Here is a 22,655-nt window from a genome sequence, read left to right on the forward strand (position 1 = left end):
CCAGGGGCCCCCCCTCCCTTTAAGGCTTGTCCCCCCCTTAAAGGTCTGCATCCCACCCCTGAAGGCCTGTCCCTCCCCTTGAAGGCCTGCACCCCCTTAAAGGCCTGCCTGCCTGTCCCCCTTGAAGGCCTGTCCCCCCTTGAAGGCCTGTCCCTCCCTTGAAGGCTTGCCTGCCTGTCTCCCTCGAATGCATGTCCCCCCGAAAGCCTGTCTCCCTCCTGAAGGCTTGTCTCCCCCTTGAAGGCCTGTCCCTCCTTATAGGCCTGTCCCCCCTTAAAGGTCTGCATTCCACCCCTGAAGGCCTGTCCCTCCCCTTGAAGGCCTGCCTGCCTGTCCCCCTTGAAGGCCTGTCCCCCCTTGAAGGCCTGTTCCTCCCTTGAAGGCCTGCCTCCCTGTCCCCCTTGAAGGCATGTCCCCCCGAAAGCCTGTCTCCCTCCTGAAGGCTTGTCTCCCCCTTGAAGGCCTGTCCCACCTTAAAGGTCTGTCCCTCCCTTAAAGGTCTGCATTCCACCCCTGAAGGCCTGTCCCTCCCCTTGAAGGCCTGCAACCCCTTAAAGGCCTGCCTGCCTGTCCCCCTTGAAGGCCTGTCCCCCCCTTGAAGGCCTGTTCCTCCCTTGAAGGCCTGCCTGCCTGTCCCCCTTGAAGGCATGCCCCCCCGAAAGCCTGTCTCCTTCCATGAAGGTTTGTCCCCCCTTGAAGGCCTGCATTCCCCCTGGAGGCCTGCCTCTCTCCTAAAGGCCTGCCTGCCCGCCCCACCCTGAAGGCCTGCTGCCCCACCCCAAAGGACTGCTTGCCCCCCACCCCGAAGGACCGCTCGCCCCCCACCCCGAAGGACTGCTCATCCCCTGGCCTCCCCGCACCATTTACTGTAGCAAAGCAGCCTGCAGTAAGATTGCGATGCCAGCGATCTTGCGCTGCTTCGGTGCTGTTTCCTCCGCCACGGTCCTGTCCCTCCTCTGAGGGGAAATCTGGATGCCAGAAGCCAGGGGGGAGAACCGGATGTCGGGGGGGGGAACCGGATGCCAATGACTTCAGGCCGGGAGCACCCCTTCAGGGCTTGCACCCGGGGCGGACCTCCCCCCCCCCCCTTGGTACACCACTCCCATGAAACATTGGTTATTCAAAGAGTATCTGTTAATTGTCTCAAACTGGACTTCTAAAAAGATGTATTGTAACTGACCATCTGTTATCGTTATCTAACTTGAAACTAAACATGGTAAAGTGGACTATACGAACTGAATTCAAAATATTGTACCTAAAAAATTGGCAAAAAAAGACTAAGCACTATTCTATAAACTTAAAGTTAGGCATATTTTATAAATAGCACATGCCCAGGAATCGCCCATTTGCACCAAATAAAACCTGATGCAAAACCTCATGCCTAAAGTTAGACATGGGCCTGCCTTATTCTATAATTATACACATGACTTGCAAGAATGCCCCTGTTTCACCCATGACCCCTCCCATTTCCACCACCCCTTTTTTGATTTGCACTTAAAATTTAGGCACAGATCCAATTCCTAAATTTAGGCATGTATTTTTTTTAATTAAAATTGACATCAATAATTGCTTATTACAATTCCAAGTACTGTTGCTAATTGGCTTGTTGTTCATTTAACTTGCATGTGCAAATTGGGCGCACACCCAAATTTACATGTGCAATTTCTAGCATTTTTTTTCAAATATAATTTTGGGTTAAATGCTTAAATTAAATTACAGTTAAAAGCAGCATGGAATACTCCGTGGCCCTTTTTTCCCCTATTCTGGCTGAACTGTGACAAGTGGGAGATTCAACTGAATTCCCTCCTGCATACTACAAGGAGGAAGAGCTATTTTTGAGAGTTTATTGTTACAAGTTTTGCTAGTGTTACCCAAAACAAATTCATCCACACAAATTATATCATGGCACCTATGAACAACCTACTGGTAGCCATCTGTAATATAGGGCTCCTTTTACGAAGGTATGCTAGCGTTTTTAGCACATGCACTGGATTAGCGCGCGCTATAGTGCATGCTAGCCGAAAAACTACCACCTGCTCAAGAGGAGGCGGTAGCAGCTAGCGCACGTGGCATTTTAGCGTGCGCTATTCTGTGCGTTAAGGCCCAAACATACCTTCGTAAAAGGAGCCCATACTGTGGTTAGGCAAAATATTGCACCCAGAAGGATAAACCAGTTCAAAGATAACACCTGGATGGCCACATATGATAACTAATACCATTCATGAATTTGAATGGTATATGCCAGGCCCTTCTCCTGTTGTGGAATAACCCTCATTGCCAGGACCTAGTCGAGGCTAATGGCAACAGATTCAAATGCTGCATCCGAAGGATATATGTGATATATTAGTTGATGTACTGTGGACTGTTTTTCAAAGATGCACATAAGGACTCTCCAGGATGTATAGTGCTTCCTCTATGAATGAAAGAGGAATTCTTCAGGAATTGCTTTGTGCTTCAGAAGAATGAGATGCATGTCCATGCTTACCATACAATGATCTATAGATTGCTTCAAGACCTTATCATGGAGGAAGGTCATTCTGAGCATTATTATGAGCAGCCATGAATCTAAGTTACTTCACTGTAGTGCCTCTGATGTCTCTGTACCATGATTTTTTATGTGTTCTATGGTTGTTGAATGTTAATTTAAAATGCCATATATAAATGCATATTTTTAGCTGTAAACCTTCACCATGATATTGGCTGCTTTTTTATTATTATTTCTATTCTTCATTAATAGCTTATTTTGATTTATTTTTTTTTAATTGCTAACTTGAATTCTTGTGTAAACTAATGGGAGTCTTTATTAGCTGTATTCATGTATAGATTTTGTCCTTTGGTTTATGATTAATATAGACTAAAAAACAACATTTTAGTTCTGAGTATTTCTTTGATTTTTGTGAATGATAGATGATTCTTCTTCGCCTGAGATATTTACTAAAGTGTTCTACTGTGTTAGTATGTAATAATGTTGTAAACATGCATTATTAGTAAAAAGGGTCCATTATATAAAATGGGACCTGGGGTAAATAAAGCACATTAATGCATTCTAGCTTATAGGCATGTGCTAGCACAGACATGGGCAAACTACAGCCCGTAGGCCATATCCGTCCCATTTAGTTTTTTAAATCCGACCCGCTGACCATCCGAACCCTGCTGACCGTGAGCCCTGCATACCTCCCTCCAGAGCAGCGGCGAGCCGGCAGCACTCTAAAAAGGCAGCTTGTCGGAGAATTCCCTCTGCCATGTTGTACTAGCTCTTAGGGTCCTCAACTCCTAACAGTCCCATTGTTCCACAGAACCTGAAAACCCAAATCGCTCGAGGTGGTGATGCACTCAAGCAAACCATATCCATTCATCATCAAAATGACTGCCCTTCATACCTCAAACCCACTTTCCTTTCTGCCAAAGCTGCCACTGAATCAGACAGCCACCCACTGCGGGCTATGTCCAGAAAGCTGGGAAGGATTGGCCAGACCTTTTCTCCCACCCATTTCCACACTCCCTTCCGCCCTCTTCCCACATAATAAAAGCCTTCTCAAACCTCTGCCCTAACATTCCTTCACCAAAACTCCTCCCATCCTCTCATAAGCACCAATCCGCATTCTCTCTTGCCTTCCATAACTGCATGATATGAGCCCCTGTGATTAATCTTGCAGCGGAGTTGATAAGCATTTGCAAAGCCCTCAACTTCCCTTTCGCAACTCCTATGTATAATGAATTACAATAATCCACCCTGCTCAGGATCAACGTCTGAACCACAGTACGGAAATCATGTGTTGGTAATATTGACTTCAATCTATAAAGCATTCAAAGTTGCATGTATCCCACCCTGATTATTTTTAATATTTGTTTTTCCATTGTCAAACAGTTATCTAAGGCACTCCCAGGACAGCAGGACTGGCAGTTCATGATACAGCACAGTTGTAATAAATGAGCAATACAAAACGAGCAAATAGTCTTAACATAAACAACTGGCCAATCATAAACCATCTAACAAGAAGTACAGCACACTTCTCAGTAAAGGTTAAACACAATGTAGTATATTGGGAGAATTCCAAACGAGTCCTTAAGAAAATACCATCTATAGTGGTAAGGCAGAAGAAGCAACAAGATATAATACTTATATTCCAAAAGTATATAATATTCCAACAAGATATAATATTCCAACAAGATATAATACTTATATTCCAAAAGTAAGTTAAATACTGAATGTCAATGGTCAGTTTCACAATATACAGCAACAGGGTTCCATACCTTGGTGTAAGTATGATAGGAATTATGTTTTTCAACTATAGCACTCTCATATTTAGATGTTAAAACATATCGTGTTCCACCATGATACATAATCTATCTTAGAAAGATCTTTCCAACAATGCAGGCTGTTCTTGATGGCTAAAAACAACAAAATGTTGAGTAACCTAGCATGAGGAGGAGTACTTTGATGCCTTTCTAAATAATTTTAAAACTTAACAAATTGAAAATATTGTAAAAGCATAAGTTGATGCTGCAATTTTTGTTGATACTGCTATTTTTGCATACAAAATATGTACTTTGCAGGTATTTGTATTGGATTGACTGCTGTGAGTCTCCTTGCATTGGCCGTGTTGGCATGGATGGCACCAATCAAAGTACTGTAATAGAAGCAATGATTTCTAGACCAGTGGCTCTTACAATAGATTATATCATGAATAGAATCTACTGGGCAGATGAAAACCATATTGAATTTTCTGATATGGATGGAACTAATAGACATAAAGGTAAGTTTTTTAACCTTAGCTTATTTATACTTTCATGCTTGAAATGAGTTTGACTTATTTTCTTAGGGCCCTGTTTACTAAAATGTGGTTCATTTTTTTGCACTTACTGTACTTTAACAGACAAAAGTAATGTGTGATAGGTGCAGAAGGCTGGGCAATAAGGTCCAAATTCTATAAATGGTGTCCCGATTGTAGGTGGAAGTAGGCATCCTACCACTGTCTAACCAGCCAATCGGGATGCACATTAAAAAAACTCAAAAACCCGAGGCAGACTGGGATGCATCAGGGGGGGGTCTAAGGCCTTGATTGGCTCAGATGTCTAAGCTTCCTCCCATAGGAGGGGCCTTAGGCATCTGGGCCAACTAGAATCTTAGGTCTCCTTCCCAGTGCATCATGGCAGGCACTGGGAGTGGCCTAAGACTCTTATTGGCCAGATACCTAAAACCCGGCTTGGTGATGGATTGGGGATATTTCCTTAAGTTACAAGTGTACTTATAGACTAAGGGTATCAGTGCTTAAATTCAGGCGCAGGCATTTGCATCACGCTTCCATTGGTGCAAATGCCTATGCCTAAATTAAATCACAGTTCCCTAGCGTAAGTGCTGTTCTTTAAACTGTGCCCAACTTTGAGTGTTGTTTATAGACTTAGGACTCCTTTTATCAAGCTTTGGTAGGTGGTTAACGCGCGGAATACCGTGTGTTCAACCGCCTGCCGCGCTAGTCGCTAACACCTCCATTGACGAGGCGTTAGTTTTTTGGTGTGCCGCGGGGGTTAACGCATGATGAAATGTCCGACGCGCTAACTCCCGTAGCGCATCTTGATAAAAGGAGCCCTTACACTTTTTGGGGTGCCAGTTTTTTTACTCATAATATATAGAATTCAGTCCTCAATGTTTAAGAGCCTTTTTTTTTCTGCATGTAATACAAGCTTTATAAGTTACCACCAGCAATGGCAAATTTCTCTCCTGAAGCCAGAAAATGAAACCAAGAATATGACCTCAAGTCTAATATAAATCAAAGTACATTTAAGTACCTAAAAATGTTAACTGTCACTTGTTTAGAAATGTAGAAGTAGCAATGTGTTAAAAAGTAATTTGTTCATTTTCTTCTCAGTGGTTGGGCCAAGTAAACCTTAGCAAATAGAGTTTGAGCATCCAGTCTGGAATTCTTTTAACTAGTAATAAAGAAACCCCTGAGCTTGACAGATTGTCACAGTAATTATTCACAAGAAGTTATGTAGCAGTTGTATCTGTCATTCAATAGACTACTGGAAATTTTAACTGGCAGTCTTCCAAGACTAAGAATTAATCTTACTATCTTCTATTACAGTGCCTAATCAAGATATTCCAGGAATAATTGCACTAACATTGTTTGAAGACTATATCTACTGGACAGATGGGAAAGCCAAGTCACTCAGCCGTGCCCACAAAACCTCTGGAGCAGGCAAAGTATCACTGCTGAACTCATGGCATGTCATAACGGATGTCCAGGTGTATCATTCATATAGGCAACCTGATGGTAAATATTATAGTACATCTATGTATCTCCTAATATTACTATAGTTCATTTGTGAGTTCATTAATGACTTTTTGTTTATTGTTATCTGCTTAGTGACTAGAGATGTCCATTAGTTGGACCACAAGAGTGTATTTTCATTTGAAAGACTTAAGGATTTCTCTTAAATAGGGATGTGCACAGCAAGATAAAAACTTTTTTTTAAAAAACCACCATAAAAACTAAAATTGTTTCATTTTAACAAATTTCTGAAATGTTTCCAAATGTTCAAACATTTCTTTAAATAACAACATAATCAGAAAAACTGTATATTTTTGAGGCTAAATAGTGGCCACATCTTCATTAACAATAACATATTAACCACGTAACGTTTCAACCAAAGTCAAAACATAACCAGATCTCCCACTTGGCTTTCTGTAATATTGTCCTTTACCTTCTACAATATTGTCCAAAACATCTTTCCCCTTCCAGTACCAATCCATCCCAGAATCTTCAATGTTGCAGTGGTGTACCAAGGAGGAGGGGGGCGAGGGGGAGGCAGTCCGCCCCAGGTGCATGCCCCAAGGGGGTACACAGCTGGCCATCCACCGGGGAATAGGCTGCCACCGGGGAAAGGCTGCCACTGCCGCCATCAGGAAGAGGCCGGCGCCGAGTTCTCCCTCCCTGCTTTTCTTCCCCGCGGAGCCGACCAACTCTCGCCACCCGATGTCAATTCTGACATCGGAGAGGACATTCTGGGCCAGCCAATCACTACCTGGCTGGCCCGGAACGTCCTTTCTGACATTAGAATTGATGTCGGGCGGTGAGAGTTGGTCGGACCCGCAGGGAAGAAAAGCAGGGAGGGAGAACTCTGCACCGGCCTGTTCCTGATGGCGGCAGTGGAAGCCTTTCCTCGGCGGCGGTTGCAGCAGCATGTTTCCCAAAGGCGGTGGCATGGGGGAGGGCAGGGAGAAAGAAAGAAAGGAGGCAGGGTGAAACAAAGCAAGAAAAAAAATGGGGCACAGAGAGAGAGAGAGAAAGACAGACATAGAGAAAGAAAGGGGGCATGGAGAGAGAAAGAAAGAAAGAAAGAAGGGGGGCAGGGTGAAAGAAAGAAAGAAATGGGGCATGGAGAGAGAGAAAGACAGACATACAGAAAGAAAGGGGGCATGGAGAGAGAAAGAAAGAAGGAGGCAGGGTGAAAGAAAGAAATGGGGCACAGAGAGAGAGAGTGAGACAGACATACAGAAAGAAAGGGGGCATGGAGAGAGAAAGAAAGAAGGGGGCAGGGTGAAAGAGAGAAAGAAATGGAGAACAGAGAGAAAGACAAATATAGAGAAAGAAAGGGGGCATGGAGAGAGAAAGAAAGAAGGGGGCAGGATGAAACAAAGAAAAAGTTGGGGGAGAGAATGAGGTCTGGAGGAGAGGAAGCATACAGGAGGCTGAAAGAAGGGAAGAAATATTGGATGCACAATCAGAAGAATAAAGTACAACCAGAGACTGATGAAATTACCAAACAAATGTAGGAAAAATTATTTTATTTTCAATTTAGTGATCAAAATGTGTCCATTTTGAGAATTTATATATGCTGTCTATATTTTGCACTATGGCCCCCCTTTTACTAAACCGCAATAGTGGTTTTTAGCGCAGGGAGCCTATGAGCATCGAAAGCAGTGTGGGTCATTCAGCACAGCTCCCTGCGCTAAAAACTGCTATCGTGGTTTAGTAAAAAGGGAGGGGGTATATTTGTCTATTTTTGTATAGTTGTTACTGAGGTGACATTGCATAAAGTCATCTGTCTTGACCTCTTTGAAAACCCGCAGAATATAAATGATAATTAACATTTTCTCTGCGTTCAGTGTGCTTTGTGTTTTTAAAATTTTATTGCTGGTAGATCATTTTGACTTGGCCATGAAGGTAAGGGGGAGGGAGGGAGGTGAGCTGCTAAAAGACATCTAGTTATCCTTGCAGGCTTGACTGTGCAGAGAATTAATTTTGTAAAATAATGTTTGCTATGTGACTGGCATTATTTAGACTTTAATTTCTATGAATGAATAGAATGAAAATGATATAAAATTACTTTCTTGTTTTTATGTGCGTGCACTGAAGGAAAGTGGAGAGAGTGGGCTGAGGACGCTGAAGGGAAATGGGGAAGAGAGAGTGGGGAGAAGATGCTGATTTATAAATTGACAATTGTACAGAATATTGCTTCTTTTTATACTTTAATATAATAAGTTCAATATAAAACAATTCAAGGCTTATGTGGATGGAATAAGGTGATTTGCGGGGATGGGGATCGAGCTTACAGGGATTAGTCCAATAAAATGGTATTTTCTTATTTCTCATTATTTGTTTTATTTTTATTTGATAATTTGTAAAGTGGTGATTGTTATGTATCAGTTTTTTCAAATTTACATCTACTGTCTTTATATTTTGCACAGTATTAGAGGACATGTATTACTGATTTTGTGGTGTTGCATTGTATGCAGAGTCTGGTTTCTTGGCGGTTCAGTTTAACTTTTGTCTACATATTTCTATTTTTAGTTTGTGATTATTCCATATTGGACGAGGGTGTATCTGTCTGTGTGTTTGAAAGGGACATGGCTTTCTGATAGCATTGACTGTACAGGATCAATTGACTGTGCAGGATCTGGCTTGTTTAGTTTTACAATGTATGTGTTGGTGTTCTAGTGCTCACTGCAGTGTTTAAGATGCTGCTTTTTCCTAGGTACAGTCTTGTTGTGCGATATGTGGATTGTTACTAAAAATCATATTTATCATATAGATGGGGGGGGTCAAAAAATGATGGGCCCTGGGTGTCACATATGCTAGGTATGCCACTGCAATGTTGTTCATTATTCAACTAGTTGGTTTCAATCTAGCCAAATACTGCTCCATATACTTCGTCATTTTCCCTACACCCAGAAACTTGCAGTGATACTTGGCCCCATTGAAGCCCAATTTTTCTTTACAAGCCTCCTCACATAGCCATAATTCCTCCTCTGAGGATTAAAGTCTCATGTCTCTTCCCTCAAAAGCTGTTGCAGCCCAATCTTCCACTCCATCCCAATACCACCCGTGATAATGCCCCGTATTCCGTCCTACAACCAAATAAAGGAAGAAGAACAGAAATGAACAGCACACACATCCAAAAATACCCTTCACCTCACTCATAACATAATAATAACATAACTTTGTTCTTCTATACCGCCATAGTCAGATGAATTCTAGGCGGTTCACATTGAAGAGAGCTGGACAATCAGCGAATTACAAAATGCAGATAGTGAAAGTACAACATATTACTCAAGAAATAGACAAGATGAAAATATAAATTTGGTGTGACTTTTGTTTAGGAGATAAATCTGTCAAACAATACAGTTTTAATTTCTTTCTGAAAGACGCCATAAGTCAGCCTAGTTTTATTGATGTAGTTACCTAGCCAAGACTGCTGTTTGCTTGCTTGAAACATGAAAGACCTATCCAAAAAGGACTTATATTTACTTTTTATTTACAACCAACCCACCCACCCCAAGATACCAGCCTTCCCTTCACAGATCATTGCCCATCCTACTCACATCAGCCAGTCACCTGCATCTTCTCGACTGCCCACTCACTCACATCCCATCATTCACTATTCGCTTCAACTAGTGAACAGCCAACTTACACCTAACTTCTTAAAATTATTTATCTGTGCTCGGCCATATTATGTCCCTCAAAGCTGTCTAGGTACCTAAGAATTTAAGTGTGCCAAACTGATTCGCATAAATTAATTACACCATATACAATAAAATATTGTTTTTTGAAATGTAAAGTGCTCAGACTCACAAACCAAACCATTCAGTAAATTTACTGAACTATGGTTGCCACTGGGACCATCACTGCCTTTACAAGTCCCTTACCACCCTGACAAGTGGTTGTTGACAAACCAACACAATATAACATTTTTGAACTTATCTTAATACTCTTGGGCGGAAAGATGGTATTTTCACTTGGCAGCCATAGATAAAGTGCTTGCTAGTGGTCATAAGTGTTAAAACATATCATGTGAACGCCATCTCGTGTCAAGTGAACGCCATCTGATTAAACAATGTTCATATGACATGTTTTAACACTTATGAACACTTTATCTATGGCTGCCAAGTGAAAATACCATCTTCCTGCCAGGAGTATTAAGATAAGCTCAAAAATGTTTTATTGTGTTGGTGTGTTAGCTACCACATGTCAGGGACTTGTAAATACTTCGAGTATAGAATATCTTCATTCAGTTTTAAACATCAATATATACATAGATGAGGTGGGTTGCTAAGAAAGCATTTATATCACCAAGAGAACGTAGCAACGGGAGTTCAGATTTTGACCTTAGAGTATAGAATGCTCATTCGGTCTGTCATTCGTCATTAATCCCTGCTAATGTTCTCATATTCTTATATATTTTTTTAGAATCTTTTTATAATCTTTTTGTTGTATATTATATCATTTAAATTATTAATAAACTACTGTTTATATATAATATGTTTTGATCACTTAGCTTATTTTGCGTATCTGCATTCTGTGATCTACTGGTTCACCAGTGCTGTCCCAGCATTAGATTAAATATTCCCCCATGCCAACGCGTTTCGCTTAGCTTTGTCAGGGCTGGGGAATCATAGTTTTAAACTTCCATACTAACATGCCGGTTATTGCCGGCGTGTTAGTATGGAAGTTTAAAACTATGATTCCCCAGCCCTGACAAAGCTAAGCGAAACGCGTTGGCATGGGGGAATATTTAATCTAATGCTGGGACAGCACTGGTGAACCAGTAGATCACAGAATGCAGATACGCAAAATAAGCTAAGTGATCAAAACATATTATATATAAACAGTAGTTTATTAATAATTTAAATGATATAATATACAACAAAAAGATTATAAAAAGATTCTAAAAAAATATATAAGAATATGAGAACATTAGCAGGGATTAATGACGAATGACAGACCGAATGAGCATTCTATACTCTAAGGTCAAAATCTGAACTCCCATTGCTACGTTCTCTTGGTGATATAAATGCTTTCTTAGCAACCCACCTCATCTATGTATATATTGAGGGACTTGTAAAGGCAGTGATGGTCCCAGTGGCAATCATAGTTCAGTAAATTTACTGAATGGTTTGGTTTGTGGGTCTGATCATTATACATTTCAAAAAACAATATTTTATTATATATGGTGTAATTAATTACGGCAAATCAGTTTGGGCACAGTTATTGAGTATTGCAGATTTTGAAGTTTTACTCCCTAGTTGTATAGCAATTTAAGAATTTAAGTGAACATAAGAATTGCAATACTGGCCAGACCGAAGGTTCATCGAGCCCAGTCTTCGAGTGGCCAATCCAGGTCACAAGTACCTGGTAAGATCCCAAAGAGAAAAACAGATTTTTGTGTTGCTTGTCCTAGGACCTCTCCAAGCCATCTCAATAACAGCCCATTGGCTTCTCTTTTAGGAAATTATCCAAACCTTTCTAAAACTCTGCTAAGCTAACTTCTTTCAAGTTTCAAGTTTTTATTAGTATTTGATGGATCGCTTATTTAATTTACTAAGTGATGTACAATTTTATAAAAACAGGGTTGTGAATACAGAAAAAGTAACATCAAACTTACAAAATAAGACTAACATGAATCGTGGCGGATAGGAGGGAAAAGTTACAATTCCTTGTTAGAACGAAAAAAGAGGAGAGGAGGGGAAGGGAAGGGAGTAAACGAGAGGGAGGGTAAAAAAAGAACAACAAAAAAAACCCTAAGACTTCTGGTTATTGGTCAATAAGTGAAAGATTGAATGCATCTCTAAAAAGATAAGCTTTTAGGATTTTTTTAAAGGGTGAAAGGTCTTTTTCATCTCTGATGTACTGTGGTAGTGAGTTCCACAGTTGAGGGGCCATGACCGAAAACATATCGTATCAACGTATTCTCCTGCAACAAATTCTAGAGCGTAATTATACATTGAGTAAAGAAATATTTTCTCCAATTTGTTTTAAATCTAGTACTTAGTAACTTCATTGCATTCCCCCTGGTCCTAGTATTTATGAAAAGAGTACCTATTAGTATTTTATACTTACCTCTCCTGAGCTGTCTCTTCTCCAGACTGATGATCCCTACCTGATTTAGCCTTTCCTCATAGGGAAGTCGTCCCATCCCTTTTATCATTTTTGTCATCCTTCTCTGTACCTTTTCATATTCTGCTATATATTTTTTGAGATGCAGCGACTAGAATTGCACGCAGTAATTGAGGTGTGGCCACAACATAGAGCAATACAAAGGCATTATTATATAAGTTCTGACCTATACAGTATATGTACTCCTGTAACCTGTACTGGGCTATTTGGGGGGGACAGGCTAAAAAACAACAACAAATTTAAATAAATAATGTTTGAAAAGTCAGTGAATCCATACAAAAAAGGGCCAGATTCTGTGTAGGACACCCAGTCTCGGCAGCTGCCTATGTGTCTTTTGAAAATGGTACATGGGCATCCTATATAGAATTGCATCTATCCAGATGGACAGATGCCTAACCCCACCTAACTACCCCAATTCTCTAACCGGCATCCATGTCACAGGCGCCGGTTAGAGAATCATATTTCTGCTGAGCTGATTTCCACAAGGGAATTTCCCTGCAGTGATCAGTTTAGCAGCTGCGGCCGCGGCAGGGAACCCATCCCCCCTGCAAAGTTGGCCGGCAAGAGGGATGCCCACTCCTGGGAAGGAGGCCTGGGAGATTCCCTTGCTGCAATCGGCTCAGCGGCCATATCTATTTGAAATGTAGACCAGCATTTTGCTGGCCTACATTTCAGGCCTATATTACAGCCCTAGGGAGACGCCTAGGGCCACCTAAGCTCGCCTAATGTCACTTCTGGGTAAAACCAAGCCCTCGACTAGCCTTGGGTGAGCTTAAGTGGCCCTAGGCGCCCATAGGCTCATGAAAGTACCTACAATGTAGGCTGCCTGCCTTGGGGTGTTTTTTTTTATTGTGTCCCGATTGGCTGGTTAGACAGCGGTACCACACCTACTGCTGCCTACAATTGGATCATCATTTATAGAATGTGATTCAGGGTTCAGTTGAGATTCTGAGCTGCTTTCTGATTCTGTTTCCTGAAAAATATACTTTTTGCTATTTTAGAACAATTTAATTGGGCAGGAAAGGTTACTCTGCCTGTCCTACTTAATGAGAGCGTGCTTCTGAATGTGTGCAACTCAATTTCAGTTTGTTGTTGATAAAGAGTTGTTGTTTTTTTTTTTTAATTTCTCTTTGCAGTATCTAAGCATCCATGCAAGATAAATAATGGTGATTGTAGCCACCTGTGCCTGATTTCCCCCAGCAGAACACATACTTGTTCCTGCCCTACAAACTTCTTTCTTGCTGCTGATAACAAGACCTGTTTATCAAACTGCACAGCCAGTCAGGTGGGCATACGATAATAATTAAAGCATTGTCGATGTTTCAAAAAACATAAAAATTGCCATACTAGGACAGACTGAAGGTACATCAAGCCAAGTATCCTGTTCCCAACAGTGGCCAACCCAGGTCCCAAGTTCCTAGCTAGATCCCAAGTAGTAAAACAGATTTTATGCTGCTTATCCTGGGAATAATAAGACAGTTTTAACTTCATCATTTGGGCTTCCAGAATCGATTTGTTAGTTCTTCTAGCAGTCCTTGATATGCTTAAAATCCTTCTCTAGCACCAAAGCTCAAATGAGTCAATCTTCTTTCTGTCTTGTTTCTGTAGTGTCCAGCTTTCACAATCATAACTGACCACCGAGAAAATGACAAGTCTGATTTGCGTTTGGAGTGTTACCCTCTTGTCTTTGAATACTTTGTCGAAAGTCTTCATTGAAGAGTAACCAAGTGATATTCTGCGGAGTATTCCTCCCTGCTAGTTGTTTCTTTGTTTACAAAAGAGCCCAGGAAACCCTTTACAACTTCTATTCTATCGTCTTCAAGCTCAAAATCTTCATCATTTTCCGGGTTCATAAACTTTGTCTTGTTTATGTTCAGTTCTAATCCCATGTTATGACTTTCAGCTTTGACTTTTCTCAGCAGATACATCATGTCTTCTTTGTTGCTAGTTATGAGTGTTGTATCATCTGCATAGCTCAGCTTGTTTATACTGTATTCGGCCACCAACTTTGAAACCGACACTCTCTTCTTCCAAATTTGACAGAGATCACTGGAGAAGGACATCATGTTTGGGAAGATCAAAGGAACCAAACGAAGAGGGTGACCTGCAATCAGATGGCTGGACACATTGAAAACAGCCATGGGGATGATGCTGGAGGACCTTTCCAGATTAGCACAAAACCGATTTCTTTTTAGATCTGCAATTCATCAAGTTGCTAGGACTCAAATACAAGTTGATGGCACTTAACAACAACAACATCCTAGGAATAAGCAGTGGATTTCCCCAAGCCATCTTAATAATGGCCTATGGACTTCTCTTTTAGGAAATTATTCAAACCTTTTTTAAACCCCACAAAGTTAATTGACTTCACCATATTCTCCTGCAATGAATTCCAGAGTTTAATTACACGTTGTTTTAAATCTACTACTTAGTAGGTTCATTGCATGTCCTATAGTTCTAGTATTTTTGGAGAGAGTAAACAAGCGATTCACATCTACCCTTTCCACTCCACTCATTATTTTATAAACCCATCTCTTCTCCAAGCTGAAGATTCCTAGCCACTTTAGCTTCTCCTCAAAGGGAAGTTATCCCAAACCTTTTATCATTTTCATTGCCCTTCTCTGTACCTTTTCTAATTCTGCTATATCCTTTTTGAGATAAGGCACACAGTATTCATTAGCACAATGTCAAAATAAAACATACAGAAGCTATATAATTTCATCTCCTATCATCTTCCAGTTCTTATTAAATTTATTCATCATTTAATTCTACAAATCTAGACAATAATTTTAAACATTCAAACTATATAACATGTCCTGCATTGCTCTAAATCATTACTGATAGCTAGGCATCTTCGTAATTGACTGTATGCCTTGGGAAACAAATAGGTCTTCAACCTCCTTCTAAAAAGTAAATATTTCTTCTCCTACAATTCCTTTGACAGTGTTTTCCATAGCTTTGGTCAAGGAACCAAAAAGTTTCAGTTCCAGGTACTTGACAAATGATCCACCCTTAACAAGGGATTTCTATATTGTGACTCACCTCCAGATTGTAATGATAGCACAGGCATATATGGATTAATAGTCTCCTTAAGATAACCTAAAACCCTCTGTGGTGTATTGGGGGTAGATACTTTCCTTGACCCCAACATTTACCACAGAGGCTTGTACCTGCCATACGGTAGATTTTGCAGTTAAGGTACGCTTACTGCAGATTAAATTCCACTACCACAGGGTGCATTAAAGTGTCTCATGGTAGTTCTTTTGTTTATACCTGGGCAACATATGTAGATTCACCTTTGTCCTGTATGTCTGTGTTAATTAGATTGTAAGCTCTTCTGAGCAGGGACTGTCTCTTGTGTGTTTAATGTACAGTGCTGCATGCTTCTGGCAGTGCTATAGAAATGATAAATAGTAGTAGTAGCCCTTACCCCCTAGTAAATAGGTGTCAGTAAGGGCTTTTGTGTGTTGTTTGGGAAATTAGCATGTTGGTATTAATGGGAGAAAAAGAAAATGCAGCTATTTTACAGCTGTGCTATGATTGGCCTTAGCATGCAGGAAAGCTCCATGCTACTGATACCACAGGCTACCTTTTTTAAACACGACTTAAAAGGACCCCCAAATGTGTGCTAAAAGATTCATATCCCTAATGGTAAACTATACAGGAACACCGTAACATATTTTCCACGCCATATTTAAATATAAAGCTGTGTCCAGATACTACTGAAAACTATTTCTGCTGTACAAGGCCTGAAAATAAATTTTACAAGCTCATAAATTAAAGTATAATGTGATGTTACAATTCCCTCACTGGCTGGAATGTTTAAAAAAAAAAAAATAGCAAAATGAATATAAAAGCTGAAGCCTTTAGAATGTGATTCATCCATAACAATTTTTTTTAGCACTGTATTTTCAGCAAATGAGTTTTTTTTGCCATGTGTCTTTCAGTTCCACTGTAACACCGATAAGTGTATTCCATTCTGGTGGAAATGTGACACTGTCGATGACTGCGGGGATGGATCCGATGAGCCTGAGGACTGCCGTGAGTATTTTTTGCATCAAGAATTTTTTTTTTTCATTTACATATAATATTGCTTGCAGAATAATGATAGGCTGATAATGATAAGTGGCACTCAAGCTCAGTATGGTTTACAATAAAAACAATACCTCTGCCGTTCAGAGCCATATTCAAAATATTAGAAAAATAGCCCCCCCCCCTTTTTTTTTTACAAAGCCTGACAGTGTGGATCAGCATGGTATATGCTCTGATATCCATAGAAATTGAATGGGTTTTGGGGCATTTGCCATGCAGCACTCGCTCGCACAGCTTTGTTAAAGGAGGCCATAATTAACTCAAATTGAAATTGCAAACAGCCAAGATATCAACAATAACTTAAAATAACTGTGCTCAAGGTTTAATGAACATATGAACATAAAGACATAAGAATAGCCTTACTGGGTAGGACCAATGGTCCATCAAGCCCAGTAGCCCATTCTCACGATGGTCAATCCAGATCACTAGCACTTGGCCAAAACCCAAAGAGTAGCAACATTACATGCTACTGATCGAGGGCAAGCAGGGCTTCTCCCATGTCTTTCTCAATAACAGACTATGGACTTTTCCTCTAGGAGCTTTTCCAAACCTTCCTTAAAACCAGCTACACTATCTGCTCTTACCACAACCTCTGACAATGCATTACAGAGCTTAACTATTTACTGAGTGAAAAAAAAAATTTCATCTAATTGGTTTTGAAAGTATTTCCCTGTAAATTCATCAAGGCGCCCTTCTACTAAACTGCACTAGCAGTTTTTAGTGTGGGACGCTGTGCTGAATTCCCCGTGTTGCTCCCGACGCTCATAGAGTTCCTAAATATAAATATAGGCCCGAGTGTTCCCTAGTCTTTATAATTTTTGACAGAGTGAAAAATTGATCCACTTGTACCCATTCTACTTCAATCATATCTCCCCTCAACCATCTCTTTTCCAAGCTGAAGAGTCCTAACCATTTTAGTCTTTCCTCATACGAGAGGAATTCCATCCCCTTTATAATCTAGGTCACTCTTCTTTGAACCTTTTCTAGCGCTGCTATATCTTTCTTGAGATAAGGAGACCAATTCTGAACATAATACTCTAGATCAGGTCACACCATAGAGCAGGGGTGTCCAACCTGTGACCTTTTCTGGCACTGGTAACTCATCACATCTTCCTTGGTAAAGACCACAGCAAAGAATGCATTTAATCTCTCCGCTATGGCCATGTGTTCCCTCAGAGCCCCTTTTATCCTTTGGTCGTCTAGCGGTCCAACCAATTCTCTTCCTAGCTTCTTGCTTTTAATATACCTACACGTGGAGGGGCATAATCGAAAGGAACGTATAAGTCCGTTTTCGTCTAAGCCGCAAATCGTCCAAAGTAAAAAACAGCCTAGGACACATTTTCGAAAAATACATCCAAATTTTTTTTATTATTTTTTTTTTTTAAATCGTCTAACTATAAGTCCTGCTGATCTGATCGTCCAAGCCACTAAATTGTCTATCTTTATACCACATTTTCAAGTAAAAAATGCCTAGAACAAGCACTGTTGGACTTGGGAGGGGTTATGCAAAGTGATGGACTGAACACCCAGACATGGCACCTTACATTGTACTGCTGTGAACTTCACAAAAAGGGTACCGTGTCTTCTCTTCACTACAGCTCCCTTATAGGTCATGGTGAGCCCCCCAACCACCTCCAGAATCCCCTAGACCCACTTATCTACTACCCTAATAGGCCTTATGGCTGCAGGAGCCACTTATATGCCAGTAAAAAAGGGTTTTGGGGGGTGTATAGAGGAGTGCACATGTTTAAGTATCAATGCAGTGATTACAGGGGTTTATGGGCATGGGTCCTCCTCTCCATGAGTTCCTAACCCACTCCTAAGACAGCTTAAGCCACCTCTGTGCTGGACGATTAGGCTTTCCTATACCAGGCTACCAGGTGATGATGGTCTGGATGCTGAATTTTAAAGGTGTGATTACGATTTTTATGGGGTTGGGGGGGTCGGTGATCACTGGGGTAGTGTGTGGGGGTCTGTATTATGTGTTTGCAGTGCTTATCTGGTGACTTTAGGTGGGTTTTTGTGACTTAGACAATGTTTTAAATGATCTAAGTCACAACGTTCAAGTTCCGTCTAGGCTCTGTTGTAAAACTTTCGGTTATACATTCAGTACGACTAAGTCTAAGCCTGCCCACGTCCCTCCCAAATCCCACCCTTGACACTCCTCCTGAAACGCCCCATTTAGCTATGGTCATTCAGCGGCACTATGAAGGCCTAGGTCATTTAGAAATACGTCCAAAACCCGGGTTGATTATCGGCACTTGGACGTCTTTCATTTATGATCGTCCAAGTGCTGACTTAGGCCGGTTTTTGGATGTTTTTCTCTTTCGATTATGAGCCCCATTGTTTTTACTGTGTGTATTTGTTTCCAGCAGAATCTTTTTTTCAAGTTCTCTCTCTTGTGCTGTTTACAATTATTTTCAGTCGGATCCTTCATCCACTTTCTGAAGGATTCTTTTTGACTCTAATAGCTTCCTTCACCTCATTTGTTAATCAAAGCAGTTGTCATCAGGTCTTCGTATTCCTTTTTTAATACATGGAATATATCTAGTCTGGGCTTTCAGGGTGATATTTTTGAATAACATCCATGCCTCTTGTAAATTTCTGACCTTTGCAGCTAATCCTCTAAGTTTCTTTTTTACCATTCTTCTCATGTTATCATAGTCTCCTTTCTTAAAGTTAAATGCTGTTGTATTGAATTTACTGTGTGAACTTATTCCAGGGATTATATAAAATCTGATCATGTTATGGTCACTATTATCAAGCGGCTCCAGCACATTTATCTCCCACAGTAATTCATGTGCTCCACTAAGAACTAGATCTAAAATTATTTTGCCTCTTGTCAGTTCCTGAACCAGCTGCTCCATAAAGCAGTCTTTAATTTCATCAAGGAATTTTATCTTCCTAGCATGCACTGATGTTACATTTACCCAGTCAATATTAGGGTAGTTGAAATTACCCATTAATTATTATGTTACCCAGTTTGTTACCCTCCCTAATTTCTGATAACATTTCAGCATCTGTCCATTCATCCTGGTAAGGCGGCTGGCAATATATTCCTATCACTATCATTTTCCCCTTTTCAGATTGGAATCCCTATCCTATAGGGATTCCAAAGTGTGTTTCTGCTCCTGTAATACTTTCATTCCATTCAGTTTAAGGCTCTCCTTAACCTATAAAGCTATGCCTCCACCAATTCAATCCACCCTATCATGGTGATATAGCTTGTATCCCGATATGACATTCTATATCTGCAGGAAGACCTTAGGAAACTGGAAGACTGGGCGTCCAAATGACAGATGAAATTTAATGTGGACAAATGCAAAGTGATGCCCATTGGGAAGAATAATCCAAATCATAGTTAATGGATGCTAAGGTCCACCTTGGGGGTCAGCGCTCAAGAAAAAGATCTGGGTGTCATTATGGACAATATGTTGAAGCCTTCCACCCAATGTGCGGTGATTGCCAAAAAAGCAAACAAGTTGCTAGGAATTGTTAGAAAAGGGATGGTAAACAATACTGAGAATGTTATAATGTCTGTATCATTCAATGGTGCGACATTATCTTGAGTATTGCATTCAGTTCTGGTCTCCATATCTCAAAGAAAATATAGTGGATCTAGAAAAGGTTCAAAGAACAGCGACCAAGATGATAATGGGGATGGAACTCCTCTTGTATGAGGAAAGAGTAAAGAAGTTAGGGCTTTTCAGCTTGGAAAAGAGATGGCTGATGGGAGATATAATTGAAGTCTACAAAATCCTGAGTAGTGTAGAACGGGTACAAGTGGATTAATTGTACTGCATCAAGACTTACAAAGACTAGGGTATATTTTATCAAATTACAGAGTAATACTTTTAAAACCAATAGTAGGGGAAACATTTTTTCCACTCTAAGAACAGTTAAGCTAAGGAAGGCATTGCCAGAAGATGTGGTAAGAGCGGTTAATGTAGCTGGCTTTAAAAAAAGTTTGGACAAGTTCCTGAAGGAAAAGTCTATAAACTGCTGTTGAGACAGACATGGGGGAAGCCACCGCTTGCTCTGGATCAGTAGCATGGAATGCTGCTACTATTTGGGTTTTTGCCAGGTACTTGTGACTTGGATTGGCCTCCGTGAAGACAAGATAGTGGGTTAGATGGACTATTGGTCTGACCCAGTAAAGCTATTCTTATGTTCTTATAAGAACATAAGAAACACCTTCGCCGGTTCAGACCCTAGGTCCATCTATTCCGGCGACCCGCACACACGGAGGCCAAGCCAGGTGCTCCCAGATGGAGACCCTGGTTACCCATATCCATCAATATGTTTTGCAAGGAGGTATACATCCAACTTACACTTGAAACCCAGAATGGTAATCTCCGTCACCACCTCCTCCGGGAGAGCATTCCAAGCGTCCACCACCCGCTGTGTGAAACAGAACTTCCTGACATTTGTCCTGAGCCTGCTGCCCCTCAGCTTTAGTCCATGACCTCTTGTCCGTTTCACATTTGACAATGTGAACAACGATGATTCTTGCTCTATTTTGTCGAATCCTTTCAGTATTTTAAAAGTCTCAATCATATCCCCTCGCAGTCTCCTCCTCTCGAGGGTGAACAGTCCCAGTCTTCCTAGTCGTTCTTTGTAGCTCAAATTTTCCATACCTTTTACTAGTTTTGTGACTCGCCTCTGCACCCTTTCCAGCAAGGCTATATCCTTTTTTAGGTAAGGAGACCAGTGTTCACACTGTAGCTTCTTAATCATAGGAGAGCAATCTGATTAACCTGATCAGGTGCGCTGGCACTCCTTCCTCACTCATTTAGTCCCAAATCTTATCATGCTCAGCACAGCCTTGGTATAATCAATAAAGCACAGGTAATGCTTCTTCTGGCACTCCCTCACCTTTTTCTATGATCTACTACACGTTTGTGATTTCTACATGAAATAGCAACACCTAAATGCTGACTAACCCCAGAAGCCAATACCACTTCCTCAGACTCCACATTTCTCACTGAACCCTGCTCTACCCTTTTTCCATAGACACCCTTTTATTTTTTTTTCATATTCTCTAACTTCTATTTGCTAGCAGCCTATAGGGCCCTTTAAAAATGGAGATTCTAAATACCGCAATGCCCTATTAAAAGGAAATATAAATGAATAAAAATTGGATATTTTCATGTTTCAATTCATGTTTTGTTATCAGTATCTTATAATTCAAAAGTTTTTCATTGCTTTTTTGTTGTGTTCATTTGTTTTCATCTAAAAAAGGGACAGAAATGAGGTCATTATACTGATGCATTTTAGATAAGCGTATCTTGCTTACATGACTTATAACCTTACACATTGAGCTGTAGACTTTTTAGAACAATATATTGAGTGACTGAAATGCAACGTTAATAAATTATAATAGATTAAATGACTTTTTCAGCTGAATTTAAATGTCAGCCTGGGAGGTTTCAGTGTGGAAATGGACTTTGCACTCTGCCAGCATTTATCTGCGATGGAGAAAATGATTGTGTAGACAACTCTGATGAACTCAACTGTGGTAGGTGATTAGATATAAAGCACAAAAATGAATAAGATCCCTCACTGATTAAGTGCTCTGCTGATCTACATTAGAATGAGAAACTAATTTCTTATTTCTTGCTTGTCTTCCAGACACGTATGTCTGTTTGTCAGGTCAGTTCAAGTGTACCAAGAAGCAAAAATGCATCCCAATAAATCTCAGATGCAATGGGCAAGATGACTGTGGGGACGGAGAAGATGAAAAAGATTGTCGTAAGTTATTTTGTAATAGTTTCATTCAGAAACTGCTTTTGCTGGCAGTGTGAGGGAGTTCAGCATGCCAAAATGATTTCTACTTAAGTTGTAATCATGCCCAGTAAGTTCTACCACAAGTAAGCTCAACCCTAGTTTCAAAGTGGAAAATAAATAATTTTCAATCATCATATAATGAGTTTGAAACTGTTTTCAATTTAGTTTCAAACACTTTTTGAGGACCATTAAGAGACCCTTTACTAAGCTGCATTAAGCAGATAATGTGGGTTTTACCATTTGATAGAAAATTGTGAGGTCCCACACTAATGTCTTCTGTACTAAAAACAGCAGCACCAGCAACACATGTGATATCTTTGGTTTTGTTGCATATATCGTATATACTTGAATATAAGTTGATCCGAGTATAAGACAAGG

At 40.5% G+C, this 22,655-nt stretch overlaps 1 protein-coding gene across 1 annotated transcript in view; it reads left to right on the forward strand.

The window, feature by feature from the left end:
• The window catches only part of LRP1B (LDL receptor related protein 1B), a 1,445,547-nt gene that overhangs the window by 1,112,322 nt on the left and 310,570 nt on the right, over positions 1 to 22,655 (forward strand). Inside the window, exons 58-63 of the mRNA XM_033944130.1 lie at positions 4,558 to 4,757; positions 6,087 to 6,275; positions 13,535 to 13,683; positions 16,346 to 16,439; positions 21,892 to 22,008; positions 22,122 to 22,241. Of these exons, the coding sequence (XP_033800021.1) occupies positions 4,558 to 4,757; positions 6,087 to 6,275; positions 13,535 to 13,683; positions 16,346 to 16,439; positions 21,892 to 22,008; positions 22,122 to 22,241 (869 nt within the window). The remainder of the gene's footprint in view (positions 1 to 4,557; positions 4,758 to 6,086; positions 6,276 to 13,534; positions 13,684 to 16,345; positions 16,440 to 21,891; positions 22,009 to 22,121; positions 22,242 to 22,655) is intronic.

The sequence above is a fragment of the Geotrypetes seraphini genome, chromosome 5 (assembly GCF_902459505.1).
Source record: "Geotrypetes seraphini chromosome 5, aGeoSer1.1, whole genome shotgun sequence".
Lineage (NCBI taxonomy): Eukaryota > Metazoa > Chordata > Amphibia > Gymnophiona > Dermophiidae > Geotrypetes > Geotrypetes seraphini.